Below are 27,378 nucleotides of genomic sequence, written 5' to 3'. Positions count from 1 at the left end.
AAAGCAAGGAGAATTGTGAGAAAGTCATCCTTTTTATAAGTTCAACCCCTTTTTTCCTTACTGATTCCGGTGATAACTGACCCTGACTGTGCCCTGGACTCTGCTAACCAGGCCCAGGGCCAGTGCTCTGATCAAAATGTACATGGTAATGTGGTACAATTACAGTTGGCAATGACAGACTTTTATAAGACCCTAGTACATAATAAGTCAACGGGGATTCAAACTACCTATAACTCCCTCGTATGTAATAGGGCAGGGAAATTTAGAGGCCCAGTATATTTCCTGCACTGGAGTATGCACTGCTGTTTGTCTGCTGTCATTTTTAAAGTGATAATCAAGCTTAGTTTTACATATGTCACCCCTAAGGTCTCCCCTAGGTGACCGAGGGGTGGGGTGCCATGTAACTATAAGCAGGGGCAGTATAAAAGGTGTTTTATATGCCCTGGTGAGAGAAAAACTGCCCATTTCATTTTCCCACTTATAGATACATAGTTCCATGGGATTATTTCATATAACAATAAATATTGCTAGGAAGAAGCTAGTGTGTCATTCAAGTACTCAAAAAATTATAGGAATTTCTTTTCTGTAAGCCAAAATCCAGCCCATTAGTGCCCTCTCCTGATTGGTCAGCCTTAACAGAATTAGCAAGGCTGCTCTGATGAGGTGATAAGCGGCCTGCACTGAGTAGAGGTTATCTGATGGGGGAGTTCTGCAGCTGCAGAGGCCAGGCAAGAAAGGGGGCTGGATAAATCAAACTGGGCTGAAAGAGATCAGGATAGAAAGGAATGCCAGCCAGGCCTACCCTCTCACCCAGATAACAGGCCCAGGAATGGCATTTGCAGATTGTCTGGAGTGGGTTGGTTTGTTAATGGGAATGAGCCACACCAATAGGCTGGTTTATCCAGGTCTTTCTCTGCTGGAGAGAAATCATCCATCTTGGACTTTAGCATGTAATGCTTTGTGGGACAAGAAAATGCCACAATTTGGAGGGAGCTGTCATGCTTTTGGATGAAACCCTGTATCTCATTGGACAGCGGTGCCCCGCCTTACTTGTCCCCTAAGATGATTGAATAAATGTCTGGGAACTGCATTGCAACTCAGATCTGCTGCCTGAAACCACAAGAAGGAGGACTGTCTTGCTAGAACCACGAGGCGAAAGCAGTGAAAAATAGTGAAAAGCACAGAGAAGGCACAAAAAACGAGGGAAGAGCAAGGAGAATGGGCACAAAAAAAACAAGGGAAAAAGCAAGGAGAAAGCTGTGAAAACTAGGAAAAAGCAAGGCGAAGGCACACAAGAAATTGGGGGAAAAGCAAGGAGAAAGCAGAGAAAGCTAGGGAAAGTAAGGATAAGGTACACAAAAAAGAGGGAAAAAGCAATGAGAAAGCAGTGAAAAGGAGGGAAAAGCAAAGAGAAGGCATTTAAAACCAAGGGAAAAGGCAAAAAGAAGACAGTAGTAAACAAGGGAAAAGCCAGGAGAAGGCACTCAAAAAATGGGGCATGGCAAGGAAAAAGTAGTGAATACAAGGGAAAAGCACGGAGAGGGCATCCAAAATGGAGGAAAAGCAAGGAGAAAGCAGTAAAAATGAAGGCAAAACAAGAAGAGTGCACACAAAAATTGAGTGAAAATACAAGATGAAAGCAGTGAGAATGAGGGAAAAGCAAGGTGAAGGCACTCGAAAAGCAGGGGTTAAAACAAGGAGAAAGCAGTGAAAATGGGGTAAAGCAAGGAGAAAGCACACAAAAACAAGGGGAAAAAGCAAGAATAAAGCTATGAGAACGAGGGAAAAGCACAGAGAAGGCACACAAAAGAGGGGGGAAGCAAGGAGAATGCTGTGAAAACGAGGTGAAAGCAAGGAGAAAGCACACAAAAAACATGGGAAAAAGCAAGAAGAAAGCGGTGAAAATGAGGGCAAAGCAAGGAGCGGGCACACGAAAAACAGGGGGAAAAGCTAGGAGAAAGCAATGAAAAAGAGGGAAAAGCAAGGAGAGGGCCCACAAAACAGGTGATAAAGCAAAGTGAAAGCAGTGAGAACGAGGTAAAAGCAAGGAGAAGGCACTCAAAAGTCAGCGGAAAAGACTGGTGCAAGAGCGATGCAGCAGCACGGGGAGAGCTGGCCTTTCTTTAAACAAAATTGCGGTGGATTCTGGGATCCAGATTTCATTTCCGTTTCTGAAGCTAATGATTTCTTAGGTATGTCATATACAATGAAATAATAAATATAATAATTCACTTCCAAATTTATCTTTTGTAATTCCTTTCATATGTCAATTTGGAAGTAAATTTTGGTATCTCCATGTGCTAAAATTTTACATTTACCTTATTGTTTATTGTTACTATTTTCCAGTCACATGCAGATAGAATTTTAAATGAGAGTGGATTGTGGACTTATTGAGAAACATCAAAAATAAAAGCAGAGAGCTACATTTTGAGTGGTGGGCAAATTACACGGTATTGTTGTTTATGCAAAGACGCAAGACATACTTTACTTGCTATGTCCAAAGCAATATATAGTTAGGCAAACTAAACGAATGTCATTTTCATGTAACCAAAATGCAGAAATGTAAAGTTATGTGTGTCTCTTTTACAGTCAGAGACATTATCTGCACTCTATGATCCTGCTGAGTTCCAGCCTTTTGACCCAACACAAGAGCCAATATTTCCTCCTGAGCTACTGGTAAGTGACTTTACCAAAAATTACATCTCTTTGTATGTACCAAAAACTAATGCTTTTCCGCCAATTGGTCGGCAGTTCGAAGACTCCTTGAATCTTATTAAACGTGGTGTAGTGTTTTTGTCCTGGTGTAGCAAATCAAAGTATGTGAAATAAAAATAAAAAAAACCTCGTCTAACTAGAAGCTGCTAAACTGCACAGACCTTATTGAATTAAAAAATACACTGCATCATTTTTTTACGCAAGCAGAATGACTTTACAATGCATGTTTTTGTTTTAATTGATTTTAACTCTATATATTTAAAAGTATATCGAGGTAAGGGTGCACCTGTACGTTTGAGCCATGCTTGTTTAATACTTGCGCAGCTATCATTGTGGATTTGTGTCATGTATTTTAAACAAGTTTTTTCTCATAATTTGAAGAAAGCAGTTTGTTTGCTGTTGTATAAAACTGACTTGCGAATAAAAAACAAAACAAATGTTCTTGTTCAGCAGCATTTGACCCGAACCCAGCGCCAAATCCCCTCACCAAAAATGCAAGCGGCCACTTTTGTGGCACTTCATTTCCTAAAGCCGCCATCATGCTTAGTAAAACTGTGACATACTTGTTCCTCGGGACTCTCATCATGACAACTGGCACCTCCATGTTTGTATTTATGTGTCTGTATCACAACAAACTCCAGCATAGTTCACCTTTATCCTTTGATAATTGATGTCTGTTTTACTAGCTGATCGTTTCATTTCAGACTTCATCATGCCTAATCAAGCTGTGATGCAGATTGATGCCTCCCTCGCCAGTGTTAGACATCTATCTCTCTTTCTTCTGGTGCCTATCCATCTAGGTCCCTGTTCAATATGGCACTGTTTAAGGCAAACATTATGAGTGCTGTACTGCTTTACTTAATGTGGAACCGTTTATGGGCCTGACTGCAGACAGATATAGCTGTGTGGGTACCACTCCATTCTTTATTTTAAAAAGTACAATAAGAAGTGAAAGAATGTAAGAAAGGACTTAATTTTTCTCACCCCTCCCTTCAATTTTTCCTGAATGATCTGACTGACTTTAGAGCTCTGCCCACTATGCCACTGCTAAACAGTGGCACCATTTCTGTGTTTTGCCCCTAAACTTTGCATTGGTTTGATCTGATTGGCTTGTTTAGCTTTCCTGTGCTACCCCGGAATATGATGCAAGAAGTGCACCAGTTGTGTGAAGCTAAATGTCATATGTGGGCTGTAGTGTGCATGTACATCACCCACATATGACAGAATATTTTGCTTCAGGCAGCACCGTTTTGCTATGGATGTGTAGCAGTTTAAAACAGAGCGAGGCATTGCAGAGAAAAAGTGCTTTGTCAAGCAGAAACACCTGAGTCACCAGTTAAGTGAACCTTGAAAGCATACAGGGCTGGTTTCTTAATATAAAGTTCAAGCATACTACACCATGGCTATAGTAAGCCCTCACAGTGAAGAATTACCCAAAAGCAGTTTTCACTGTGTATGTAGAGCTGCATTTCCAAGTACAGGCTTAGTTATGAATAAAAATTTGTTGTCTTATCTACGAGTATGGATAATGCTAGAGGAATGATGAAGTTATTTTTCACATAGTTTTGAAAATTAAATTCAGTGATGAGAAATATTCCGAAAACTTTAGTGCAAAAGTAACTTCAGGGAAGTGTACTTTGTGCTGCCTGAGAGTAAACTGGCTTAGAACCATTTTGCCTCTCAGCCCTTCTTCATAGTCTAAATACACATCCATGGCTGCTCTACTAATGAGACTCTGCTTTGAGGGCAATGACTTGGGCTGGCAGGAGTGTTGGCAGCAAGTATTCACTCAGCAAGCATAACAGTTTTGGAAAAGGACAAGACAGCTGGCAGAACAATGGGCACCTTTCACAGCTTGTCCTTGGCTTGGAGATGCCAAATGGGGCTGTCAGGAGCTGCTACTATTCGTTCTCAGAGCTAATCCAGACAATTGGGTTCTATCCCTAGAATGAAGGAAAACAAGTTCTGGCCATGACAATGGAGACGAGTCAACACCTCATCTTTATTGGGAAGTGGCTAAAGGGAGAGATATAGGATGGTGGGAGACATCTTATTTGAGGAATATTTACCGTAAACTAGGCGCATAAGTACTGGAAATGAGGTGGGGATTTTGTGAGAAAATAGGCGGGAATGGATGTAGGGAACTTTCCAGTAATTTTCTCCACAAATGGCCTCAGAAGTTTACAAAGGCATAAACTACCTAGGTAGGGCGCATTCCGGTGTGGGGTTGGGTGTACTGTGTCCCATGCTTATGTTGTTGTTAGTTACTGGTTACCCATTTGCATGAACCATTGACTTTCTCAAAAGTTTGGTAATAAAGTAGTGTTGGTTCCTGGTACACCGTTTATGAAGACAGAGCTACTATTGCTAATGGGATTGTATATTCCGAGGATTAATTCCAAACCTCTTTAAATTAAGGACCCTGCTAAGTTCTTACATCATTGTGTTGTCCCTTACAGAAGTCTCACTGCTCAGTCCGACCCAGGGAGGCATGTGAGCAAGGACTTCTGTTGAGTATCTGCTTCATTGTCAATGATCAAAACCCCAAAATAGACTACACAGGAATTCCTAATATTTTAGAAGCACATGGCAAACATTGTCATCACATAGCAGCTGCCTCATTTCACATTATAAGCAAATAATGTTTCAATTCAAATTTTGGGAGGTAGTGTCTTCAGCGGATAAGTAAGTGCCTTGTGATTAGGAGTGCAAACCACTTGACATTGCATCCACAAAACGAATCTACATGCGAAAACAGAGGTCTGCCACTGGCCCTATGACTGACTAAATCACGGTTGACAAATGTTATTCCATGGAGAAGCCAATTTGTGTTGTTTTCTTTTAAGATAACCAATAATTTACCTATTTTAGGTTCAGTGTATTTAAATGTATCCCATTCACATCAGAAAACCAGGTGTTGATCAGACCCCCAGCACGTACCATCCATGGAACAGCCCTGAATTAGATGGTATTCTTCATGGACGAAAAGCATTCTTTGTAAAATGCTGTAACTCTTTTCATGCAGATGCAGCCCAGTGTGCCCCAGAAGCAGCTGTGCTTCAGAGGCGAGCGGGTCACATGGATCCAGACCACAAGTCTCAGTGAACTAGTGACTCTCAAATCACTACATCCGGATGCTAAGCTGGTAGTCGGAAACACTGAAGTAGGTAAGAGGAAGCACTGAGATTCTTTAACATAAGTGAAGCGAGAAGATATGAACTTATTCAGACCTTTTGTTTTCTCAGCCCCATGATCTTCACACTTTCAGACAAGCACAATAGAGCATCATTTGCAGCACTGCCCCCAAACTAGCTGCATCAGAATGCCCTGTGCCCCTCAACCTCCGAACCATACTACTCAGAGCACAAGGACATGAAGAAAGAAACACAACTAAAATCCCTACTCTATGATGTAAGATCCATGAACAAAAATCACTTTAACTTCTTTGACCTATTTTCAGAAACAACACAAGACCCAACCTTCATTACAGAAACATGCCTCAGCAATGATTATGCACCCACATGCCATAAGGCCATCCAACCTGATTTTCTCATCATAAACAAAAATCATATTGGCAACAGTGTAGGAGGCCTGTAGAAAGTCTCACCATGGATGGTTGTGAATCCTTAATGATAAGATTTCACCCCACTCCAACTATAACTTAGTCCTTCCTCTTAACGTATAGAACACCACACAGCAATGCCAACTTGAAAGATGTGTTCCTTGATACACCCAAACCTACACATTCTAACAAACCTCAACGTATGGTTTGACAAGACGTATGTAACCACAACCATAGAATCACATCCAACCTTGAAGCCTTCAGCCTCCAAAATATCATGTGGGCCAACTCACTGCGCAGGACACATTCTAGACTAGCCACAGTTTAGATAAGATAAGAACAGAGTAGCTGCCTTGTTGCTTTTGGATTTATCAGTACCATTTGACCCTGTTAACCGCAATATGCTTCTACAAAGATCCAAAATCTCAGTTTCCATGAAAATGCTCTAAAATGGATTGCTTCTTACCTCATAGTCAGAAAAAGGGTAGCATACTTACAGCCTTTCACATCTCCTCATTCACAACACTGTGGCATTCTACGAGGAAGCATCATGTCTCCTGTATTATTCACCATCTACCTAACCCTCTCACCAAATCTGATTAAATCATAAAACCTTGCCTGTTATAACTATATGTCCCAAATATATATATACAATCAAATCACTTCTTTACATCTCACAAAATCACCTTGATATGGGATGATATTAAAAATGCCCATCCCAACAGATCTTTCCACTTCTTTCTTCCTCCAGTCATGTCAGGTGAGGACCACATCTATACATAGAATCTCCGATCGCACAACCCAGTGCAGTAACCAGCTGAGTAGGCTCTATCAAGAGAAATACCACAGAGGGACCCGTAGATCTGTTCAAAGCCACAAGCATACTAAAAAACATAAAAACGCATGTCTGTCTCTCACACTTCATCATCTGCTGCGCTGCTAGGTGCCTTGTTCCATAACACAAAAACTGCCCCTCGGTGGGCATCGCACATGACTTGGAAACACTTCCCATATAGGATCAAAACAAAGACAACATCATTTTAGCCACACTCTTCAGAGTATACCATGCTACCCATGTAGGCAAGTGTTTCAGTGCCCCACATAGGGCTAGTAAGCGCTACATAAATCCTGCCATGCAGTACAATGCAGTGTGCCAGATCTAATTGGACAGGATAATAAAACCAGCAAAGCATTCATTTTTATTAAATCAATATGAGTTTTGGTAATCTCATATATCACAAGCAAGCTTTTGGGCAGTATTTTCGACTGTTTCATATCTCTGTTTCAGCACTTATTGTTGAGCAACTATAGTAAAAAGACTATGGGGGTCATTCTGACCTTGGCGGACGGCGGAGGCCGTCCGCCAAGGTACCGCCGTCAGAACACCGCACCGCGGTCGAAAGACCGCGGCGGTGATTCTGACATTTGCCCTGTGCTGGCGGGCGGCCGCCAAAAGACCGCCCGCCAGCCCAGGGCAAATCAACCTTCCCACTAGGATGCCGGCTCAGAATTGAGCCGGCGGAGTGGGAAGGTGCGACGGGTGCAGTTGCACCCGTCGCGTATTTCAGTGTCTGCTGGGCAGACACTGAAATACTTTTTGGGGCCCTCTTACGGGGGCCCCTGCCGTGCCCATGCCATTGGCATGGGCACAGCAGGGGCCCCCAGGGGCCCCGCGGCACCCCCTACCGCCATCCTGTTCATGGCGGGAGAGCCGCCATGAACAGGATGGCGGTAGGGGGTGTCAGAATCCCCATGGCGGCGGAGCGTGCTCCGCCGCCATGGAGGATTCAGACGGGCAGCGGAAAGTTGGCGGTACACCGCCGACTTTCCGTTTCTGGCCGCGGCTGAACCGCCGCGGTCAGAATGCCCAGCGGTGCACCGCCAGCCTGTTGGCGGTGCTACCGCCGACCTCCGCCATGGCGGTAATTACCGCCATGGTCAGAATGACCCCCTATCTGTCTATTTGGGAGTATTTTGCATTCAACACAGGAAATATGGATTTTTTAAAGTGTGGGCTAGATGTATGTATTTGACTCCTACTAGACTTTAGATCCCACAGACATTCACAAACCACTCTGTGGTCTCGATATGTCATCACCACAGCCCCTTGCTGGTAATATGGCAAAACTGGACCATATATATAAGATATTTTTTTCCTGTCCTTCCCAGTGATGGTGGCCTGTAATGAATAATTCTGTCTCTTTACTGATAAAACTGGAAACCAAACAGTCGGCTCACATAAGGTATATATGTTTGTGCCTCTAATATTCTGTCACTGGGCAAAATGACAGTATTATTCCTACCACAAATGTATTTAGCTGTATCTTGCATTTTGTGCCCAAGATCTATACACAAATGGATTTTGTGTGTTCATGGGTGTTGCATAATGTTTCAGATGCAAAATGTGGAATAGAAAAACCTGAGAATTATTCTGTTTCAGTATGTCAGTGAAGACTACTTTTAAGAGACTTTTTGAAAAGCCATACGAGTGTTGGAGGAATTAACCAAGTCTTTTACTGTGCTTTTTACACGAAGGCATAGAGATGAAAATTAAGAACATGCTCTACCCAATCATAATTGCCCCAGGTTTAATCCCTGAAATGGCAAGCGTCCACCATACAGCAAAGGGTAAGTAAATGATATTCAATACAATTCTTCTTTATCATTTAATATTATTTTGGGGCTGGCTGTGTTGGTTGTTGGCTTTTAAACCAACAGCCTGTGGCAGGAGCAGGTGACAGGAAATGCTTAGTGGTGCAAAGGGTGACTCTTCAGAGCCCACTGGATAGAAGTAGTTGAGAAGAGTCTTACTTGTATGATGGTCAGGATAAAGAAAAGACAGCTAAGGAAATAGAGCAGGATGAGCTCTGGATGCTGGGTTGTGTGAAAGAGAGGGGCATGTAGAAGCACAGGCAAGGTATAGGCGATGAGTGTTAATCTATAAGAGGGGCAGTACATACATCCTGCCACATTCCTTGGAGGTTCTTGGTACATGACAGGTCTGATTGACTGTGAACGATTTCCCCAGCAAGTCAATAAGATGGATCTAGGTTCCCAAGATCTTTAAGGGCTGTCTTAATCAGGCTGAAGTCTGATAGCTGCAATAATTCCATTTACCTTTAGGGAAGTGACCTATCTCTAAACAGTGTTACATATTGGTTATTCAGAATATTTTGATAAACCTTGAGTACTAATGGCATATTAAATCAGTATGCAGGTGCAACGAAAAATAGGGCCTGATTACAACTTTGGAGGACGGTGTTAATCCGTTCCAAATGTGACGGATATACCACCTACCGTATTACGAGTCCATTATATCCTATGGAACTCGTAATACGGTGGGCAGGATATCCGTCACATTTGGGACAGATTACCACCGTCCTCCAAAGTTGTAATCAAGCCCATAGTCAAGGTTTAAAATGGGGCATACCTAAAAGCACTCCACCTGGCAGTCACACAGGGGCTGATTGTGAACAGTCATAGGTTCTTGTATTATTGGGCAGGGCTTTAATGAACTAACTCCGCCCCAGATGTGCACTACTTTTATGAGTGAACAAATATCCATTATGTTAACCTTCACAAAGCACATGGTATGCCATTAGGATGAGGCTGTAGTGCTATGTAGGGTGCCTTTCCACAACATTCTGTAGGATGCCTTGTAGACCAGAGTTTGAATTGTCCTATCATGATGTGTTTTGGGAATTACATTCCGGTCTGTCTCTGGATTGAGTGAATTGCCTTACTCCTCTAGCTGTGAGAGTATGATTTGGTGCTGCAGAAATGTGTCTAGAATACTCTGTCAACTGCTTATTTATCTTTTGGGACCATAGGAAGCATGTTGACTTGTGGTAAGAGATAACATTTTCATGCTGCTTGCAGTGTGGCACTTTCGAGCTGTATAGTAAGATGTTCATAGCGTTCTGTGTCACATCTATGTGTTGTGTTGGTGATTTTTGTGTGTGTGATCTGTCATGTGTTCATTTGAACGCCGATGTTTACTTACGTATTGGTTAGTGCTGCTGGTGTGGGAGTGGTTTTATGATGAAACTTTGCAATCCTTTCAAGCTGAAGTTTCTGATAGATACTCCTAACCACAGATTCCACACCTCTAGAATATTCCCTGACTGCCAGATTGGGTCCGGATGTTTTTCATAACAGTGCGCTTGATGATCACTACGTGGGGTCTTGCAGTTCCATATCAGCTTTATAGTGCCCCCTGAAACAATGAAGCATAACTGTATAAAAGTGCTAACATCAGTTCCTTTCTTTCTCAGTCTTTTGACGTTGACACTAACCTCTGCTCACTTTTTCGTCTGTATTTGACAATTTACAAACCGAAGTGCGCACAGGAATGATTTCCCCAACTAAAACTACGAGGTTCAAGCCGTGCCTTGACTGTCAGTAATGGACTTCCTTTGGAGATTGGACTCGGGGCATGATCCCGAATCCTCCGTTTGAGTGTACACTCATGCACCTGAAGACCATGAAGCACAGCTGTACTTTGTTGACAATCGGGATGAGTTATGGAATTCACATAGGACAAGCTCAGCTGGAGGTGCTTGGCAGATCACTCTGAGGTGGGCAGGGTGTCTTCTGACAATGGGGATAGCCCTGGCTAGATTTCTTCACAACTGTCGCAAACACAATGTGGAACATGGGAATCCTATGTTCCTTGCTTCCTCTGACTCTCCTGCCCAGTATTTTGAAGACAATTCTAAATGATTGGCCCAAGTCATCCTAGTGGTTGCGGTCTGAGCTAAGAGAGTATGGCAGCTGGCCTTCTGAGCACTATTATCTGCCCTACAATTAGGCTACCACTTTGGTGAAGGATCTTCTGTTGCAGCAGCAGGGTAGGGTTCCCCACCTAAACCTGTGCAATCTACACCTCATGTGTGGCGATTGAGTGATGGCAATTCCCTGCTTCTGATCTGCTACCTGAAGTTGTGGATGTCTTTCTGGCAGCGAGACATCCTTCAGCAAAGTCAATTTATGCTGGGTGCTGGGGCAACTTTGTGGCCTGTTGTGGAGTCTGCAGGACAGACCCTTTGTAGGTCAATCTGTTGGAGGTTTTTTTATTTGTTTTTTCATTGACCCAGCAAGCTATTAAAGGTTATTTATCATCCCTGTTGGCCTTTCTGCGTTTACCGGACCAACTGTCCTGATTTAAATCACCTTTGTGATATGTTAATAAAAGGTATGAAAGATGTGCTCCCTCCTGGACCATTTGTGATGCCACAATGGGACCTTAATTTAGTCCAGACATTTCTTATGTGTCCTCAGCCTATACACAGCTACTCGTTGCATCTTCTGAACCTAAAGATCATCTTCCTTTTTCTGTGAGTGATTTCAAGACATTTCTCAAGTCACAACATGGGCATCAGCGCACATGTTCACAAAGCAATAATTCCTTGACAGCCAGGTCAGATGGGAACAGCATTTTGCCTGTCCAGTGCTGCACAGTTTATTGATCTGCGCCCAAATCACAGATCCTCCTCTTTTGGAATTTATTGCTTGGGGTATCTATTCTAAGGCTGAAGAATCTGTGGTTACATGTATCCATTGGAATAACAAATTAGTTACTTTTGGTAACACTCCTTCTGGTTGATACTCTATCTAACCGCAGATTCCTCACCACCTTCCCACCTCCTTGTCCTGTGGATTGACCTCTTTACCTGTCTATAATAAGATCCCAATCTAGAGATCAGCACACTGTCACATCTGTTCTATTATTGGGCTTCGTGCCAGATGGTGCAGTCAGAATCAAGAAATAAATTGATGTGAGCATGCAGGGGAGGTGGTTATGAGTGGCTCCACTGTCTTTTCCAAGGAAGGAATGCCAATGCAGAGCTACACTAAATCACCTGCCAAAGTTCAGGAGCAAATGTGATCCAGTCTGGCACCTGGAGATATTCACAAGGTGAAGAAACTGCAGTTAGAGTATGCATCAGAAAGAGTGTTGCCAAAGGTAAGTAATGTGTTCTTTCTTTGCGTCCGTTACCAGTGAAACACATAAGGTGACATACCTTCCATGTGGTAAATCTAACCATTATGCAGTGGACCTTGTAGGCTGCCAGGGGCGGCTCGAATGTTCTTATATCATGTAAGAGTTCAGCCAATGAATGTCAAAGTGGGTAGACAACATTTTGATGCACCCTTTTATGTGCAGCGTTATAGAACTTCCTTTGGAAAAGCAACTAACAACCTTGTCTTTTTGCAGGGATTGTTTTCGGTGCGGCTTGCTCTTTGACACATATCGAGGAAGTGTTGAAGGAAGCTGTGGCTAACCTACCCTCTCACAAGACAGAGGTGTTCCAAGCTGTCTTAGAGCAACTTAGATGGTTTGCGGGACACCAAATTCGTAATGTTGCGGTAAGGATGTCTGAAGAACATTGTGATCCTCAAAACTGAAATTTAATCAAGGACACCCCAAATATTGTGGACTGTGGCTCTTGTGATCAACACTTGCAGTCTCTTCATGAGGTTAGGATTTCTGTACGTCTGTCCGGATAGCCAGAAGGAGCTCCCATCCCATTAACTACAGCGGTGTCCCTACTATGAATCACATGACATTTCTTGGGCTTTCTTATACTATATGATGGTGCAAAGCTGTACCACTTTCATTGTCTTATTTTAAGAAATAGAACATCTTCCCATCCAGTGTTCTGCCTACTCTTGGCACACAGACTCTGCTAGGGCTCCAGTCTGTATTATTTATTTCTTAGCACCATTGGATCCCGGCTTGTGGCCCAGGCATTCTTGAAGACTCAATGACGCCCTGTGGGAGGTGACCCTGTGCAATTAAGAGTCACATGACTGACATTGTCTCAGAGTAAAAAAAAATGCAATGTGCAAGCTTCTTAACGTGTGGTTGCAAGTTTAAACGCAAAAATAGTCAATTTCGGTGACCTTTTGTTATGATGAAATGCACTCCAAAGAAACTGCAGTTTTAGTAAGATTTGTTGAAATAGTCTTGGACCCTTCTATTTTTAATGCCAGACAGCAGTATCTTGCTAACATTCCTTCTCTGCCCTTTACGTCACTTCCAAGAATGTTGACAGCATAGCATTCCATTTGTTGTAAGAAAAAACACAACACACATCTCCTCTCCCAAATAAGGTTAATGAAGAGAGAGACCATAAACGATGTAGCACTATCAATGCATTACTGCACTATCAATGCATTACTTTCTAGCAGTAGGTATGATAAAGTAACAGAATAGCTTGCACAATGTTAGATATGCACATTAGACACAAATAACATGCACGGCAAAGTTACGCATAATATACGCAAGGTTACTTCATTACGTAATCTTTTAATGAAGCAAGATGTTTGATATTTCTCTGTTGTTTACTTGCTCCATGCCTATTCACACTACAATCACTACGACTTTTATGGCTTTCCACATCATTTTCACGATACACACACTTGTGTACGTGTACTTTCAATTCACTCCGAAGTATGATTTCCTTCTCTTTCATTCAGTTTCCTCCTTTCCAGATTAAGATTCAATACCCCACATGAATAACATCACGGGCCGTCTCTCCATCCAGACTTACCCGGGTTCAGTGTCTCTTGTCCCATCTTCTCAACAAACTGCTGCTTGACGCTCGCGACCCATTTTCCCATCACCCAGCCGCACAGAACGGCAACAAATACCAGTTTAGAGCCCTGATTTCCATTTCTTCTACTTTGACACCCTTTATAATGCTAGCAAAGTGGCCACATGTATTCTTACTTTCTTTGTTCCTAAACGTAGACACAGGCACTCGTCCTCCCATAATCCAGCAAGCATTGGCAAAGCCAATAGGACTCACCTGCGCGAGATTTGTTGGCCTTGTCAATGTTTTATGTTTTTGTTAGCCATGGTGAAAAATAAATTTAAAAAAAGAAATAAATAAAAATTAAATAAAAGGCGGGATGACGTGGTCATCTCTTGCCATGTGATGATGTTATTTTAAAAACTTTCAGCCATGCAGCACAGCAGAGACGTGTTTGTACTACATGGCAAAAAACATTGAAAAAGCCAGTAGATATTGAGTAGGGTAGACCTGTTGGCTATGCCAATGCTTGTTTCATTAGCTACTTTTTAAAATGCACCAATGTATGTATAACCCAGCTGAAAGTGATCATAATAACCCCCCCCTCCCCTCAAAAAACAAAAAAAACGACAATTTCGTTGTTACAATGTATTTGTTCATTGGAGAAATAATAAGCAAGTAAAGATAATTTCTGGTGATAACCAGTGGTTGCTGTGATACCTGTAGATTAGAAAGCAGCAGTTTTTACACAGCTTTTAATTCTTGCATAGGCTAATAGGACGACCACTACTCTCAGTGATCTAAAGTGCCATGATGCCCCAATAATATGGCTGCTCATGCTATATAAAGTGCAAATTGTTATTCTTATGGCACAGGATGTGGTCGCACGCATTTCTTTTACTTACTTAACCAGTGGTATCTTTCGGTTTGTCACATTCAAAAGAAGACCCTGTCCCTTAGTGAGAGTGTGAGAACGTTCCCTGCACAGAGCGCCTGCTGAACAGATCAGTCTGTGAACAGCAGCACTCAAATTAAATCCCACAGGATTTAATCCAACGTTAGCTCTTAATCCGAAGAGATGAAATGAGGATTGATACCGCTCATTTGTGTGATAATGGTCTTAATATTTGAAGAGCTGCAACATGGCACATTCTCTGGTACTACAGGCGATATATTTGGAATAAAGTACCCCCTGCCATATAGTATAAGGCTATTGCAAGTCAAACAGTAGTTCCTTTATAAGTTTATGGAACTTCGAGGTGACTTGCAATATCTTTTATTATGTACAGCAGGGTGTACTCTACTTCTTATAATACATGGTCACACCATTACCTTACCCACAAACTGCTTAAATCTTGGTGTGCAGCTCTATCACATGAAAAAAGCAGTTGAATAGAAATCATTTTTGTTCAAAGGCGGAGTAGAAAACTACAGGAAGATTCTAACTTTTGAATAATTACCCAACGGGTGCAAAAAATAAACGTTACCATAACTTTCTGCTTGACACTATGAAGTTAAAAAACAGAGAAGAAAGAACATTATATTTTCGTTTTCGTTTTATTTAAACAGTGACCTGTTTTCCTTGGCTGCTCAACTCATTACAGTTGAGTTTTCATGGCATTTCTTTATAACCAGCAACTGTGTGTCACAAGTCGCCTATTGTAAACAAATCAGAGACTCATTAGGTCAAGTGTCCAAGTGATTTGACCTGTTGTAATCCATCTGTGGGGTTTTAACCACGCCCACCTCACGCCCATCATTATCACTCATTCATGGGCTCGCGTTTCATTGGTAAATGCTTTACGTTTGTCCCTCCTTGGGCCGGTTTTGTTACCGCCTTAGACACCGACCCTGTTACATGGATAATTGCACATTTGCTGATACGTTTCACTGTGAGCGAACTTCTTTTTCTTTCTGTGTCTCTCCTTCGCACTCATGGCGGCCGTGGCACTTTGAATCGGCCCGGTTATGTCAACTGTTTACTTTTCATTTTCAACTATGTGGCAAGAAAAGTCCAGTTAGGAACTTACAACGCTAATAGCTCCAACTCGAGCAAACGCGAGACTCATTGTATTGCAGATGCTTGTTTTTATACAGGGATTGCAGAATCGTATGTATTATAAAAATACATGATCAAAAAGTGATGCAAAAGCAAACAGTTTTACTCTGAACAATTCATTTGTCACCCTCCCCCGAAAGAAAAAAGTTGCCATGTGCAATATATTCTTGGATGAACGAGTATGGTATTTCCAAAATTAAACCAAGGGCATTAAAAAGAAGGCGGAGAAAGAAAATTATAACAGCAAATTATGATAAATATCTTGTTATTGTACGGCTTAGAACGTAAATTGTGAGTGCTTCACAATACGTGCTGGTGCCGATATTCGGGTCAGTGATTTATTGACCTTCTAGTTATGAATGGCTCAGTTGGCCAAGTGTAATTCCAAATATGACCTAACGATTACGCACAGGGATCATTGCGTTGCTAAGTTACCTTCTCAGAAGATGTGGTTGGTCCTCGTGTAGATTTGGGTGGGACATAACCAGGTGTGGAGTATGCAATAGCACCGAAAATAAGTTGTTTTGCATTCATTTCGGATATAAAATAAAGAGAAATGGGACTTTAAAAAGTGCCCAGAACTGCAGTTTTGTGAGAGAAATATGAGTGAGGTGTGTATTTCTGATAAGGAAGCTGAGTGAGTTGAGCACTTGATCGTGACATCTACCGAGACGTCTATCCAATTCATGAGTTCCACTTCCAATGTGGGCAAGGCCAGATAAGCCTTGAAGGTTTTGAGTTCATAATTGTGCATATAGCAACCCCTGCTATTGTTTATAGTGCACAATGAGAACTAAATTGGTGTTAAAGGAAATAGTTAGACACCTAAAAAAGCTGAAACCAGAATCCCCACAAAGCTGTCTGGAGCGAGACTGGCAACCTGAAAACAACTTACTATTGAAAATAAAAGAAATGTGAGTGATAAGGAAGCCAAAAAATGGATGGGCTCTAAGCCCTTTTTAGATTTGTTTTTTAAAGGAACTATAGACCTTGCAAATGCCAACTCATACCCCGTCTCAGGTGACGCCTAAAAAAGGCTAAATACTGTTAGTAGTAGGAAGGGATACCTTTAATCACCATATTAAAAGTGACAGTTATCCCGCCCCGGATATGACGTCATATCCGGTGGCTGGGACTTCCGTTGTCCCTGAAAGCTCTCCCCGGAAGTGACGTGTGTGCATGGGGGTGTCAATTGGGATGTGTCCTCGTGGTGTCACGTGTTAGCCCTGTGTCTGGGTCCTATCCCCTGGGTTTTGGCCTATGAGATATGTAAAAAGTATGACTTAGTGATGTGCACGTGGTTTCAGAGCTTGAGAGGGACAGGTCTGGACATGTCAGACATTCATGCCCAAGTGACTGTTAGGGTGCCTCTGCATAGGGCTGCAAAGTGGGCGGTCTGGTCAAACCTCCACACTGTTGGCTAATCCAAAAAAGTGGGAATGGTCAAATGCTGCTTTTGTTAGAGCCAGCCTATCAATTTAGAGAGGTAAATCTAAAACAGATGTGTGCCTACAGCCTTTCCCAGGGACACAGTGGGGTCTAAATTGGAAACTGGCCCAGTAATTAAAAGTTTGAAACACAACAGAGGATGATGGGCATGGCTAATCTAAAACAGATGTGGGTCTACATTCTTTCCCAGGGACACAGTGGTGTCTAAATTAGAAACTGACCCAGTAATTAAAAGTTTGAAACACAACAGAGGTTGATGGGCAGGGCTAATCTAAAACAGATGTGGGTCTACATTCTTTCCCTGGGACACAGTGGTGGCTAAATTAGAAACTGACCAGGTAATTAAAAGTTTGAAACACAACAGAGGTTGTTGTGGCATGGCTAATCTAAAACAGAGATGGGCCTACATTCTTTCCCTGGGACACAGTGGGGGCTAAATTAGAAACTGACCCGGTAATTAAAAGTTTGAAACACAACAGAGGTTGTTGTGGCATGGCTAATCTAAAACAGAGATGGGCCTACATTCTTTCCAGGGGTGACAGAGGTGGGGTTAAATTAGAAACTGACACGGTAATTAAAAGTTTGAAACACAACAGAGGTTGAGGGGCATGGCTAATCTAAAACAGAGATGGGCCTACATTCTTTCCAGGGGTGGCAGAGGGGGGTTAAATTAGAAACTGACCCGGTAATTACAAGTTTGAAACACAACAGAGGTTGTTGTGGCATGGCTAATCTAAAACAGAGATGGGCCCCAGAGCCATACCAGGGGTGACAGAGAGGGGTTAAATTAGAAAACAGACCCAGTAATTAAAAGTTGAAACACAACAAAGGCCTAGTACTGCTAACCTATAACAGATGTCTATTTCTAGGTCCCACCAATCATAGAGCACAGGCATAATTACCACAGTGAGCATGGTATAAGAACCCCCCACCTTCACAGACCTCTTTTTTCTGAACTACATACTGACAGTTGTGGCTTGTACTATGTATACGTTTGTAAAAAGACCACAGCGGTCCAGCGTTATGACATCTATAAACTCTGTAGCACAAAATGTCAAATACACGTTGGTTGTGTAGCCCAGCCGCATTTTTATGTTTTTCATGTTTAATAAAATGACCTTACACAAAACAGGCGTCTTTCATTTCGTGGTGTTGGTGGGAGACAACATGACGGATGCGGATTTAAGGAAGCTTTATTACGATAAACATGGGGTTGGAAGTTTCGGAGGCTCCGAAGCTCTATTTAGAAGGGCTCGAGCTGAAAATGAATCTGTAAAACGTGCCAGTGTGAAGACTTGGTTAGCTGGGGAAGAGGCTTATTCGCTGCACAAACCTGCCAGGAGATGCTTTAAGAGGCGGGCCACAGTTGTTAACGCACAGCTCGATTATCAGTGGCAGGCCGACATAATCAGTCTTCAAGATCTAGCAAAACATAACGATGGCGCCATGTATATATTAACCGTCATAGATGTCTTGTCCAAGTACGCCTATGCAGAGGCATTAAACGATAAAAGTGGTACCAGCGTTACAGCTGCTTTTAAAGACATCTTCGCTAGCGGGCGTGTGCCCCAGAAACTACAAACAGACGCCGGAAAGGAATTTTTAAACAAACATTTCCAAAAATTATTAGACCTGCACGCTGTTCAACATTTTGTAACGCACACAGAGGTAAAGGCGGCTGTTGTAGAGCGTTTTAACCGTACTTTAAAGTCGAAGATGTGGCGATATTTCACCGCCAACAACACCTACAGATACGTGGATGTTCTAAAGGCTTTTATAGATGTTTATAACGCCACCTACCACAGGACAATCAAAATGGCCCCTGTTAAGGTAACAAGGGATAATTCGTTAACGGTGTGGAGAACGGTGTACGGTGGGCGTCTCACGCCGAAGGTCAAGAAACCGAATTTAAAAGAAGGGGATCATGTCAGGGTTTCAAAGTTGAAGGGGGTCTTCACCAAAGGCTACCAGCAAACATTCAGCGATGAGATATTCATAGTGGAAAGTGTGCAGCTTAAAGAAGGGATATATATTTACAGGTTAAAAGACTACGCTGGGGAAGAGGTATCGGGTGTCTTTTACACCGAAGAGTTGCAAAAGGTGCCCTACGATCCGAACAGGGTGTACAGGGTTGAAAAGGTTCTGAAAAGGAAAGGGAGCGGTGCCCGGAGACAGGCGTTGGTCAAATGGCGTGGGTGGCCCGAGAAATTTAACAGTTGGGTCCTGGCCAGCTCATTGCACGGTGTGTGAGGTCAAGCTGTAAGCGCCATGATGGAGAACTCCCCTTTTTATATCACGCTGCCATCCAATGCTTCGAAGGACATGTTCCCAGACAATCAGATTTCGAGTTATACGGTGAAACTTGCAAAACCAGTGGATTTGAAAGGTCCGTGGGAGGTGGCACTAACGGAAATACAGTACCCTAGAACTTGGAATACCTTTACAAAGGCCGATGTTAAATTTCATATAAAGCGCCCTCAGGATACCCTGACCTATCACCTGTCTTTCCCACACGGCTATTACCCCACCGTAGCGGCGGTAGTCGAGGCCATCAACAAAACTATAGGCAGCATCGAGACGTATGCGAATATATATCTGGTGTTGGATTACGTTAGAAGAAAAGTGTTTCTTAAAGCCCCTGAGCTCAGTACTGTGTTTAAATGTAGTGGTAAATTACAGCGGGTTTTAGGGACCGTACAACATCAACAGAGGCAGGTGGATCCAGACCCTACATGTCCCGATATTAACGGAGGCTTTTATACACTCTACGTTTATAGCGATATTGTAGAGCCGCAGAGGGTCGGGGACAGTTATTCACCTTTGTTGAGGTGGGTCCCTGTGCAGGGCGAAAATAACACAATGGTTAATATACAACATCACAAACTCGACTATGTTGCAATTTCTAAAAACCATTTTGACACTATAACCATCATGGTGTACAACGATCAGTCGGAGCCGGTTGCCTTTAAATACAGGAAAGTTATTGTCAAGCTTCATTTAAGGCCACAGCGCGAAGGTGACTATTAGACAGCTGCAATGGTCATCATGAAAACCTACGGGGATCCCTCTATGTACAGGGACTATTATAGAGTTCAGGCGGGGTATGGAGGCCCCCAGCCCTACTTTCAAGGGGCTCCGGTTATGTATTGGGCGGGATTGGGTGGTTTCTTCCGGAGCATGTTTAGGAGAGCCATGCCCTTTTTGACAAGAGGGTTCGAAATTGCAAAACCTCATGTTAAAGCGGCTGCTACAAACATCGCCCAGGATGTCGTGGGTAGTGTAACGTCTGCGGTAGCTGAACGCATGAATAGACAGCCCCAAGAAGGAGCGGGGTTGCTGTATAAAGCGCATGGTGGTGTTAAAAGGAAGCGCAGGGCTTCGAGGCGTCGGGGTCCACCAAGGCCCTATAAGAAGCGCCGGACTACTTCAAAAGGCCCTCACAAAAGAAGAGCCGTAAGACGGAAGAGATCGACCAGGAAGAAGAGAACTCGTTCTAGTGCGAATATTTTTTAAAACATCGATCATGGCCTTCGTACACTGTGCATCGGGTGAATGCGCCAAATCTGAGTTAGATCTGTTTTCTCTCAAACCCACACAGACTAGCATTGAAAACAGTTTTTTCATGGAAGTGTCGCCGATGGCCGCTCTGACACCCCTTGCACCGATAGAGTTTTATGTGTCGGGGTCCATGGATATGTACCTTGATCTCAACAACACTCTCCTGCACCTTGTCTGTAAAATAACCAAAGCGAACGGTGACAACATCGAGGATGATGCTAGAGTGGCCCCGATAGCCTATCCCATCGCAACAATGTTTAATCAAGTGGACATTAACCTAGGCGATCGCCTTGTCACACAGAGTGATAACATGTATGCCTACAGGGCATACATAGAGAGTATTCTAAATTATAGTCGCGATGCGCTGGACACACATCTTTCAGCGGGGCTCTTCTACCGAGATACCGAAGCGCATTTGGAGAACACGGCTTTGGACGGTGACAATGAGGGATTTAAAAAAAGAGCCAGCTTCGTCGCCGGCAGTAGGCATTTTGACCTCCTAGGACGCGTACATTCAGACCTTTTCTTCCAAGACAAACTGTTAGTCAACGGTATCGATCTTAAGATCAAACTCAATCGTAACAAAGACGCTTTCTGTCTCATCAGCGGTGATGCAGAGCAGTATAAACTGGTTATATTGTCAGCGAGCCTGTTTGTAAAGAGAGTGAAAGTGTCCCCAAGTGTCAGACTGGCCCATGCTGAAGCTTTACAATTATCGAACGCCAAGTATGCCATTGAAAGAGTTGCTCTGAAGATATTCAGCATCCCCGCCGGAACCCGATTAACGCAGCAGCAGAATCTATTTCTGGGGCAATTACCGAAACTCATCATCATAGGGTTTGTGGACAATACCGCTTTTAGTGGCGCCTACAACTCAAACCCTTTCAACTTCAAACACTATGATATCAACTATGCTGCTCTGGTTCACAAGGGCGCCGTGATCCCCGCAAAACCTTTCACGCCGAATTTTGGAACATCAAATTTTGTCCGGGAATATCTAGGACTGGTCTCGATAACGGGGAAACAGCTGAGGGACTCTGGAGTAGTTGTTTCAAGAGAAGGGTATGCTGCCGGCTACACTCTGTTTGCGTTCGACATGACGCCGGACATGGAAGACGGCGACCATTACAACCTGATCAAAAACGGAAATCTAAAAGCGGAAATACGTTTTACACAGGCGCTGGCGGCCAATGTGAACATGGTTGTGTTCTCGGTATTCGACAGCGTTATCCAGGTCAACCACGCCCGTCAGCTTATGTTTGACTACCATTGAAAGAGAGTAAAATAAAAAAATATATATATTTTTTTTTTAAATATATAAAATGGACACTACGGAGATACGGGACTTCTTAAGTAGACATAAACATGCTAAGAAATACTTTCTAGGGGTATACCCTAGCGATGGACTACCTGAAAAGATAGGTCCAGAAAGGCCCCGCACCCTCGTCTTTAACACCGATCCCCATTACAGGGGTGGTGCACATTGGGCGGCTCTGTTTCTGGATGTGGACAAGGTTATAGTGTTTGATAGTTTAGCCGAATTCCCTGTGCATAGTATTTATACAAAGCCGATATTCAAATATGTAAAAAAAGCATCACCCACTGTTGTGTATAATAAACTTCGGGTACAGGATCCTATGGCCATCACGTGTGGGGAACATTGTATATACTTTATTAGTAAAATGTCTGAAGGTATAACTTTTAGAAATTTTTTAAATCTGTACTCAGACGATCTAGTAAACAACGATGATGTTGTTATGAAATATGTGAATGAAAACTCCAGGACAATGTCGCACGTTGTTAAATCAGAATATGGTCTTTGTCAAAAGTGTAAGGTACTGTAAAGCTGTTATTTGTACTTATGTGCGCCTAAAATAAAAAAAAAAACATCTTAAACATACTTTCATCCGTGGCATTTTTTTTTTTTAAGTCACACTGCGCACATTTTCAAAGCATTTATAAACAAAAAGATGGCAGACTCCTGATGAAAATTTAAAAGTGTTTATTACAAGCATGTTTCAACACTAACATTTACAAGGTTAAACATATAAAATGAAGCATAATTTTTCGAACCGTAAAAACTTTTAACAAAAACTGTACAAGTGTGCAAAATTAGAGCGGTAACCAGGTGTTCATTTTGAATAGGCTCTTTTTAGGCTCCATAGGAAGAGCAGCACGGTTCCGAACGGGTGTTAGTTGTGGAAAGAAAGGTGATGTCGAAATAGCGGGGCTCCTTGTAAAAACAGCTGGGGCCGGATCTTTTAATCTTTCAAGCTTACGGCGATTCTCTGCATTACCGATAATCGTGGAGGGAATGTTGAGTTCCGCAGCTGCACTTAGGAACTGCTCCCAGCCTCTAGGAGCGTCTTGTGTCGATAGGGTTTTACCATGTGTGAGACCCCGGACCAGATCATACATATGGGAACCAGCCATCGGCTGCCCTTTGTAAACGAATTCGCCCCGGTCGTTCCAGGTGGTCAAATCTTTAGTAGTAGTCATTTTACTGAGCAACATTTGAGCAGCCCCTCTATATTTCTGACTGATATTTTTTAAAAGGTCTAAGACAAAGGCATCCGTTGTGGTTGTGTGGCCTATGTCTTGAGACACCATAGAGGGTCCTGGCTGCTGTTCAGCATCTGGGGTATACAGCGTCAGTTTGTTTTTTTCAGAGGTTAGCTGCTTGTAGTATTGTAGAAAGTTTTGAAGGGCTCCTGAGTAAAGCCCTGCTTTGTCGTGGGGTTTTAAATCAGTTCGGTTCAAAATGGCTTTGATTTCAGCATCGAGACGCTGCGTTTCGTTTTTGCGTATGTCCCAGACATCCGTGTTAGAAGGGCCAAGATGTTCCAGTTGTTGCCGTGGTACGAGGTACATTTTGTGGGCGTGCTCCATCAGGACCTCGACAGTAACCCTGTGATTAGGGGTATAGCTATACCTAACAGCGACCCTATAAAGCCTCCTGACTGTTTGAACAGTTTTCTTTTGGAAAGGAGCGATGCCCTCTTATTGCTGAGCTTCTTAATAATGTGGCGCTTCTTCTTCAGAACGCGGAACTGGCTCGTTGATATCGGGACATTACCTTTTAGGGTGTTTAGGGCTATTTCTGAAATGGCGGCCACTAGGTCATCCGAGGCAGCGCAAAGGATTGCTTTTCTTTTAGAGGGGCTGGCTGTGATCAACATTTTTAGAAGGCCTAAATTACGCCGCAACCTCGCAGACATTGTGGTGTCCTTATATTACAAGGTTTAGAGTGTAAATGTTATAAACATCTTTTTACTTGTTCTTTTTATAGGTTTTGGGCATTGTTTTAGGCGTGTAGGCGACTGGGAAGTCAGGTGGTAGTATGCCGGCTCGTAGTCTGTAGTCTTCAAGAGTGTTGGGTTTCAAATCCACCAGTAAGTAACCATGGGGTTTTGCTGTAGCATCGTTAAAGGCCTCCATGAAAAACGGGGTGTTTCCGGGGTACATTTGTTTAGCTATAATGGAGATCTGAAGTTTGTCTCTGGGGTTTTTAAATAAGACCAGGTATGAGGCGTTGAGAGTTATGGATCGGCTGCTCTTGCCCTTGTAAAACAGGTTCTGCACTATATAGCATATGCTCAGATTACGGTGGTGTGAATATTGCGTAAAAGCCCGCTCAATCTCGGGGTGGTCCCCGCCTTCACGCATGAGGTCATCCACCACGACCATGTTTACAAGTTGTTTTGGTAGCAAATCATCGTCGTTGAGATTATCGGGGATACCCTCTATAAACCGAATGTGGGGGAACTTTACGGTGAGCTCCGTGTAAAGATCCTGCCAGCATGAATAAAGCCACACAATGTTGTTTGGGGTCTGAGATAAAACACCGGGAGCATTTTCTAGCAGTTTCTTTATAAAAAAACTTTTACCGCTGTTGGAGGGACCTGCTAAAACGCAGGAGAATGGGTGTTGTAGTCTAGTGTCCATGTCTGGGTGGAGTTCGCGCCTCTAATGTCATTTAGTAACCGTAAGGCAGTGTTTTGTAGTCAGATGTGAGGACCCGTTTGTCAAACACTACTCTTAAGGTTTTATACATCGGTTGGGTTGTAATTTCCCATTTTTTCTTGGACCTGACAATACTCGGGTGGTTTACAACAATGGCTTTGCTATTTTTGTGATCGCTCGAGGCGGAGTATTCGTGCACCAGACCCTTCAGACTGTCAAAGTTTATTTTAATCGTATTGTTGACGTTTAAAGTGATACCTTTGACTTTCATGCAAACCTTGTTGTTTGAGGTCTTATAACTGTACGTTGTAGGGCCTGATGAGGTAAATTCCTGTATATACTCCCCCTTTTCGAGCTCGCTGGTCAAATCCCCTAGATAATCACCCAGCGGAGGATCTACATCACCCTCTTTACTCACAAAGATAACCGAGTCAGTGTCATGGTACAAACACCGTTCCTGAAGCTTGTCCAGCAACCTGTAAAGCTCTAGCCTGGCGTGAGCGGTTGTGAAGCAGGCTATAAAGATGTTTATATTGTTACACGTTGTGGGGTACTCTTTGGCGTATTTCCAGCATAGAACGGCCGTCTCGTCGTCAATAAATTCACAACTGGATATGTCATAAACAGGTGTGAATATGTACTTAAAAAGCTCATCTGGATCTGTGACGATGGAAGTGTTTGACAAATTGGTACGTTGTGCGAACTTTCCCCACAAGGAATTGAGACAGAGCTTGGCTAGCTGACGGCGGGCGGGGTTAACCTTAATGAACGCCGGTCTCAGTTTAATACCCTCGCGAGCTTTGTAATCAGCGATATACTTTTTCTTTGAGGGCTCATCGACACACCATTCTGGATACCCCGAGGCCTCCTGCTTGTCTCTGAGAAACAAGTTGATGTACTCAGAAAAGAGCTGGGTTGTTGTGTTTGGAAAGTGCCAGACTTCCAGGATTTTACCTAGGCGATACCCTTTCTCTAGGGCCGTCTGCACCTCGATGGTGCACCATGTCCCCTCCAGCACCCTCTGCTCATCACTATGCCGACACTCGCTAAGCTGTTTACTTTCAGCGCAGGTACGGCATAGGGGGAACATTAGCTTACCCTCGACTCTATAAGGGAGCACCGGAAAGTAAAGTTTCCGCGGTGGGTGAATCTGACACTTAATGATTCCAAAGTACTCTTTGAGAGGTTTAAAGTTCTGGTATATGATTGTAGGATGGCCCATAGGGTACAACTTCACCTTGTTCACAAACGGATACAGACTTGTGAAGTCGTAGTAATGTATTTTCTCACCAGGGCCAGCTACACGGTACAATTGAATGGCGTTTGTACGCCCACCGAATAAGGCGTCACGGGGTTCCAGCGGTGAAGGTAACTGCTGGCTCTTAATAAAAGTGCTCAGTTCACCATCTTTCGATAGCTCAGTTACCCAATCATGTTCCCATAGAGTTCTCAAAACAAACCCACAACTCTCAATATACTGCGCCTTCGCCATAGTCCTGCGGTGCAGATGTTCAAACGAGGTTCCCTGCAGTCTATTAAACTCATGGGGCTTGTAACACTGAGGGCAGCCATGGTAAAAACACCCGTTGAACTCAAAGGCCGTTGGTACGCCGTTAATTAATGCATACCCGTCTAGATAGTACCGACCCAGCCGGTATTCGCCGCCCTGCAGAGCGTGCTGAATGAAGATGCTCTCACTCGCAGAGACGTACATGAGCCACTGAATAGAGGGGGTGGAGTAACGTTTCTGCTTGCCGTTATAGAGGTCGGTGGTACTAATGCGATAGTTTCAGGCAATAAAAACATGTGTTTATAAATAGACATGCACATTGAAGCCAGAGTAATGTTTTGAAATGGGTCCAGGTATACAGTTATTTTTTTTTTACTCTTGAGTGATTCGGTTTCAACAAACAGGACCCGCTTTGTCATCGCCACCACAACATCTCTGAAAAGGTTGCATGCTTTTCGCAATATCATAGCATCCGCCTGACAGTATGCTTTCAATTCAGTTTGAAAATGAAACCATTTTTCACGGTTTTCATCGTACCACTGTAGAAAACTCTCTTTTTCAGAGGGCATCATGTACTCGCAACCATAACTGTCGAGCGGAGGCATAGGGCCGCTGTAATTCTGATTAGCCCAGGTGTTAAAAAAGTGAGGGAAATAACCTTTACAGCCTTCAAACCCAAAGGCTTTTGGCAGTTTGCTCAACTTCATGGGCAGAAAATTCAAGGTGTCTATGAACCTAATGTCAAAAGGTACAACCTTAAGCAGCATTAGTTTGGAACCTTGGGTTATGAGACTAATGGGCAACTTTTCATGTATCAGGTCACGGATAATGAAGAATGAGTCATATGCTTTGGAGTTGTGAGCCAGAAATGTATAATCCTGGTATCGAGGTTGCATGAACGTGATGAGGAAATCATTCACGCATGACCGTCCTTCAAACTCCCAGCTCTCATCACCTGTTAGATGGTGGGCGTAAATATAGTTTGGCTGGTGCACACCCGTCTCTTGCGTACACTCTATATCAA

At 43.2% G+C, this 27,378-nt stretch overlaps 1 protein-coding gene across 1 annotated transcript in view; it reads left to right on the top strand.

Annotated features, from left to right (window-relative positions):
* Window positions 1–27,378, top strand: part of LOC138295473 (xanthine dehydrogenase/oxidase-like) — a 794,335-nt gene that overhangs the window by 138,518 nt on the left and 628,439 nt on the right. Inside the window, exons 8-11 of the mRNA XM_069233806.1 lie at window positions 2,590–2,676; window positions 5,741–5,882; window positions 8,813–8,905; window positions 12,495–12,646. Of these exons, the coding sequence (XP_069089907.1) occupies window positions 2,590–2,676; window positions 5,741–5,882; window positions 8,813–8,905; window positions 12,495–12,646 (474 nt within the window). The remainder of the gene's footprint in view (window positions 1–2,589; window positions 2,677–5,740; window positions 5,883–8,812; window positions 8,906–12,494; window positions 12,647–27,378) is intronic.

This window comes from Pleurodeles waltl, chromosome 5 (assembly GCF_031143425.1).
Source record: "Pleurodeles waltl isolate 20211129_DDA chromosome 5, aPleWal1.hap1.20221129, whole genome shotgun sequence".
Taxonomy (NCBI): domain Eukaryota; kingdom Metazoa; phylum Chordata; class Amphibia; order Caudata; family Salamandridae; genus Pleurodeles; species Pleurodeles waltl.
The sequence above is the reverse complement of the archived record's forward strand: the minus strand, read 5'-3'. Positions and strand labels throughout refer to the sequence as shown.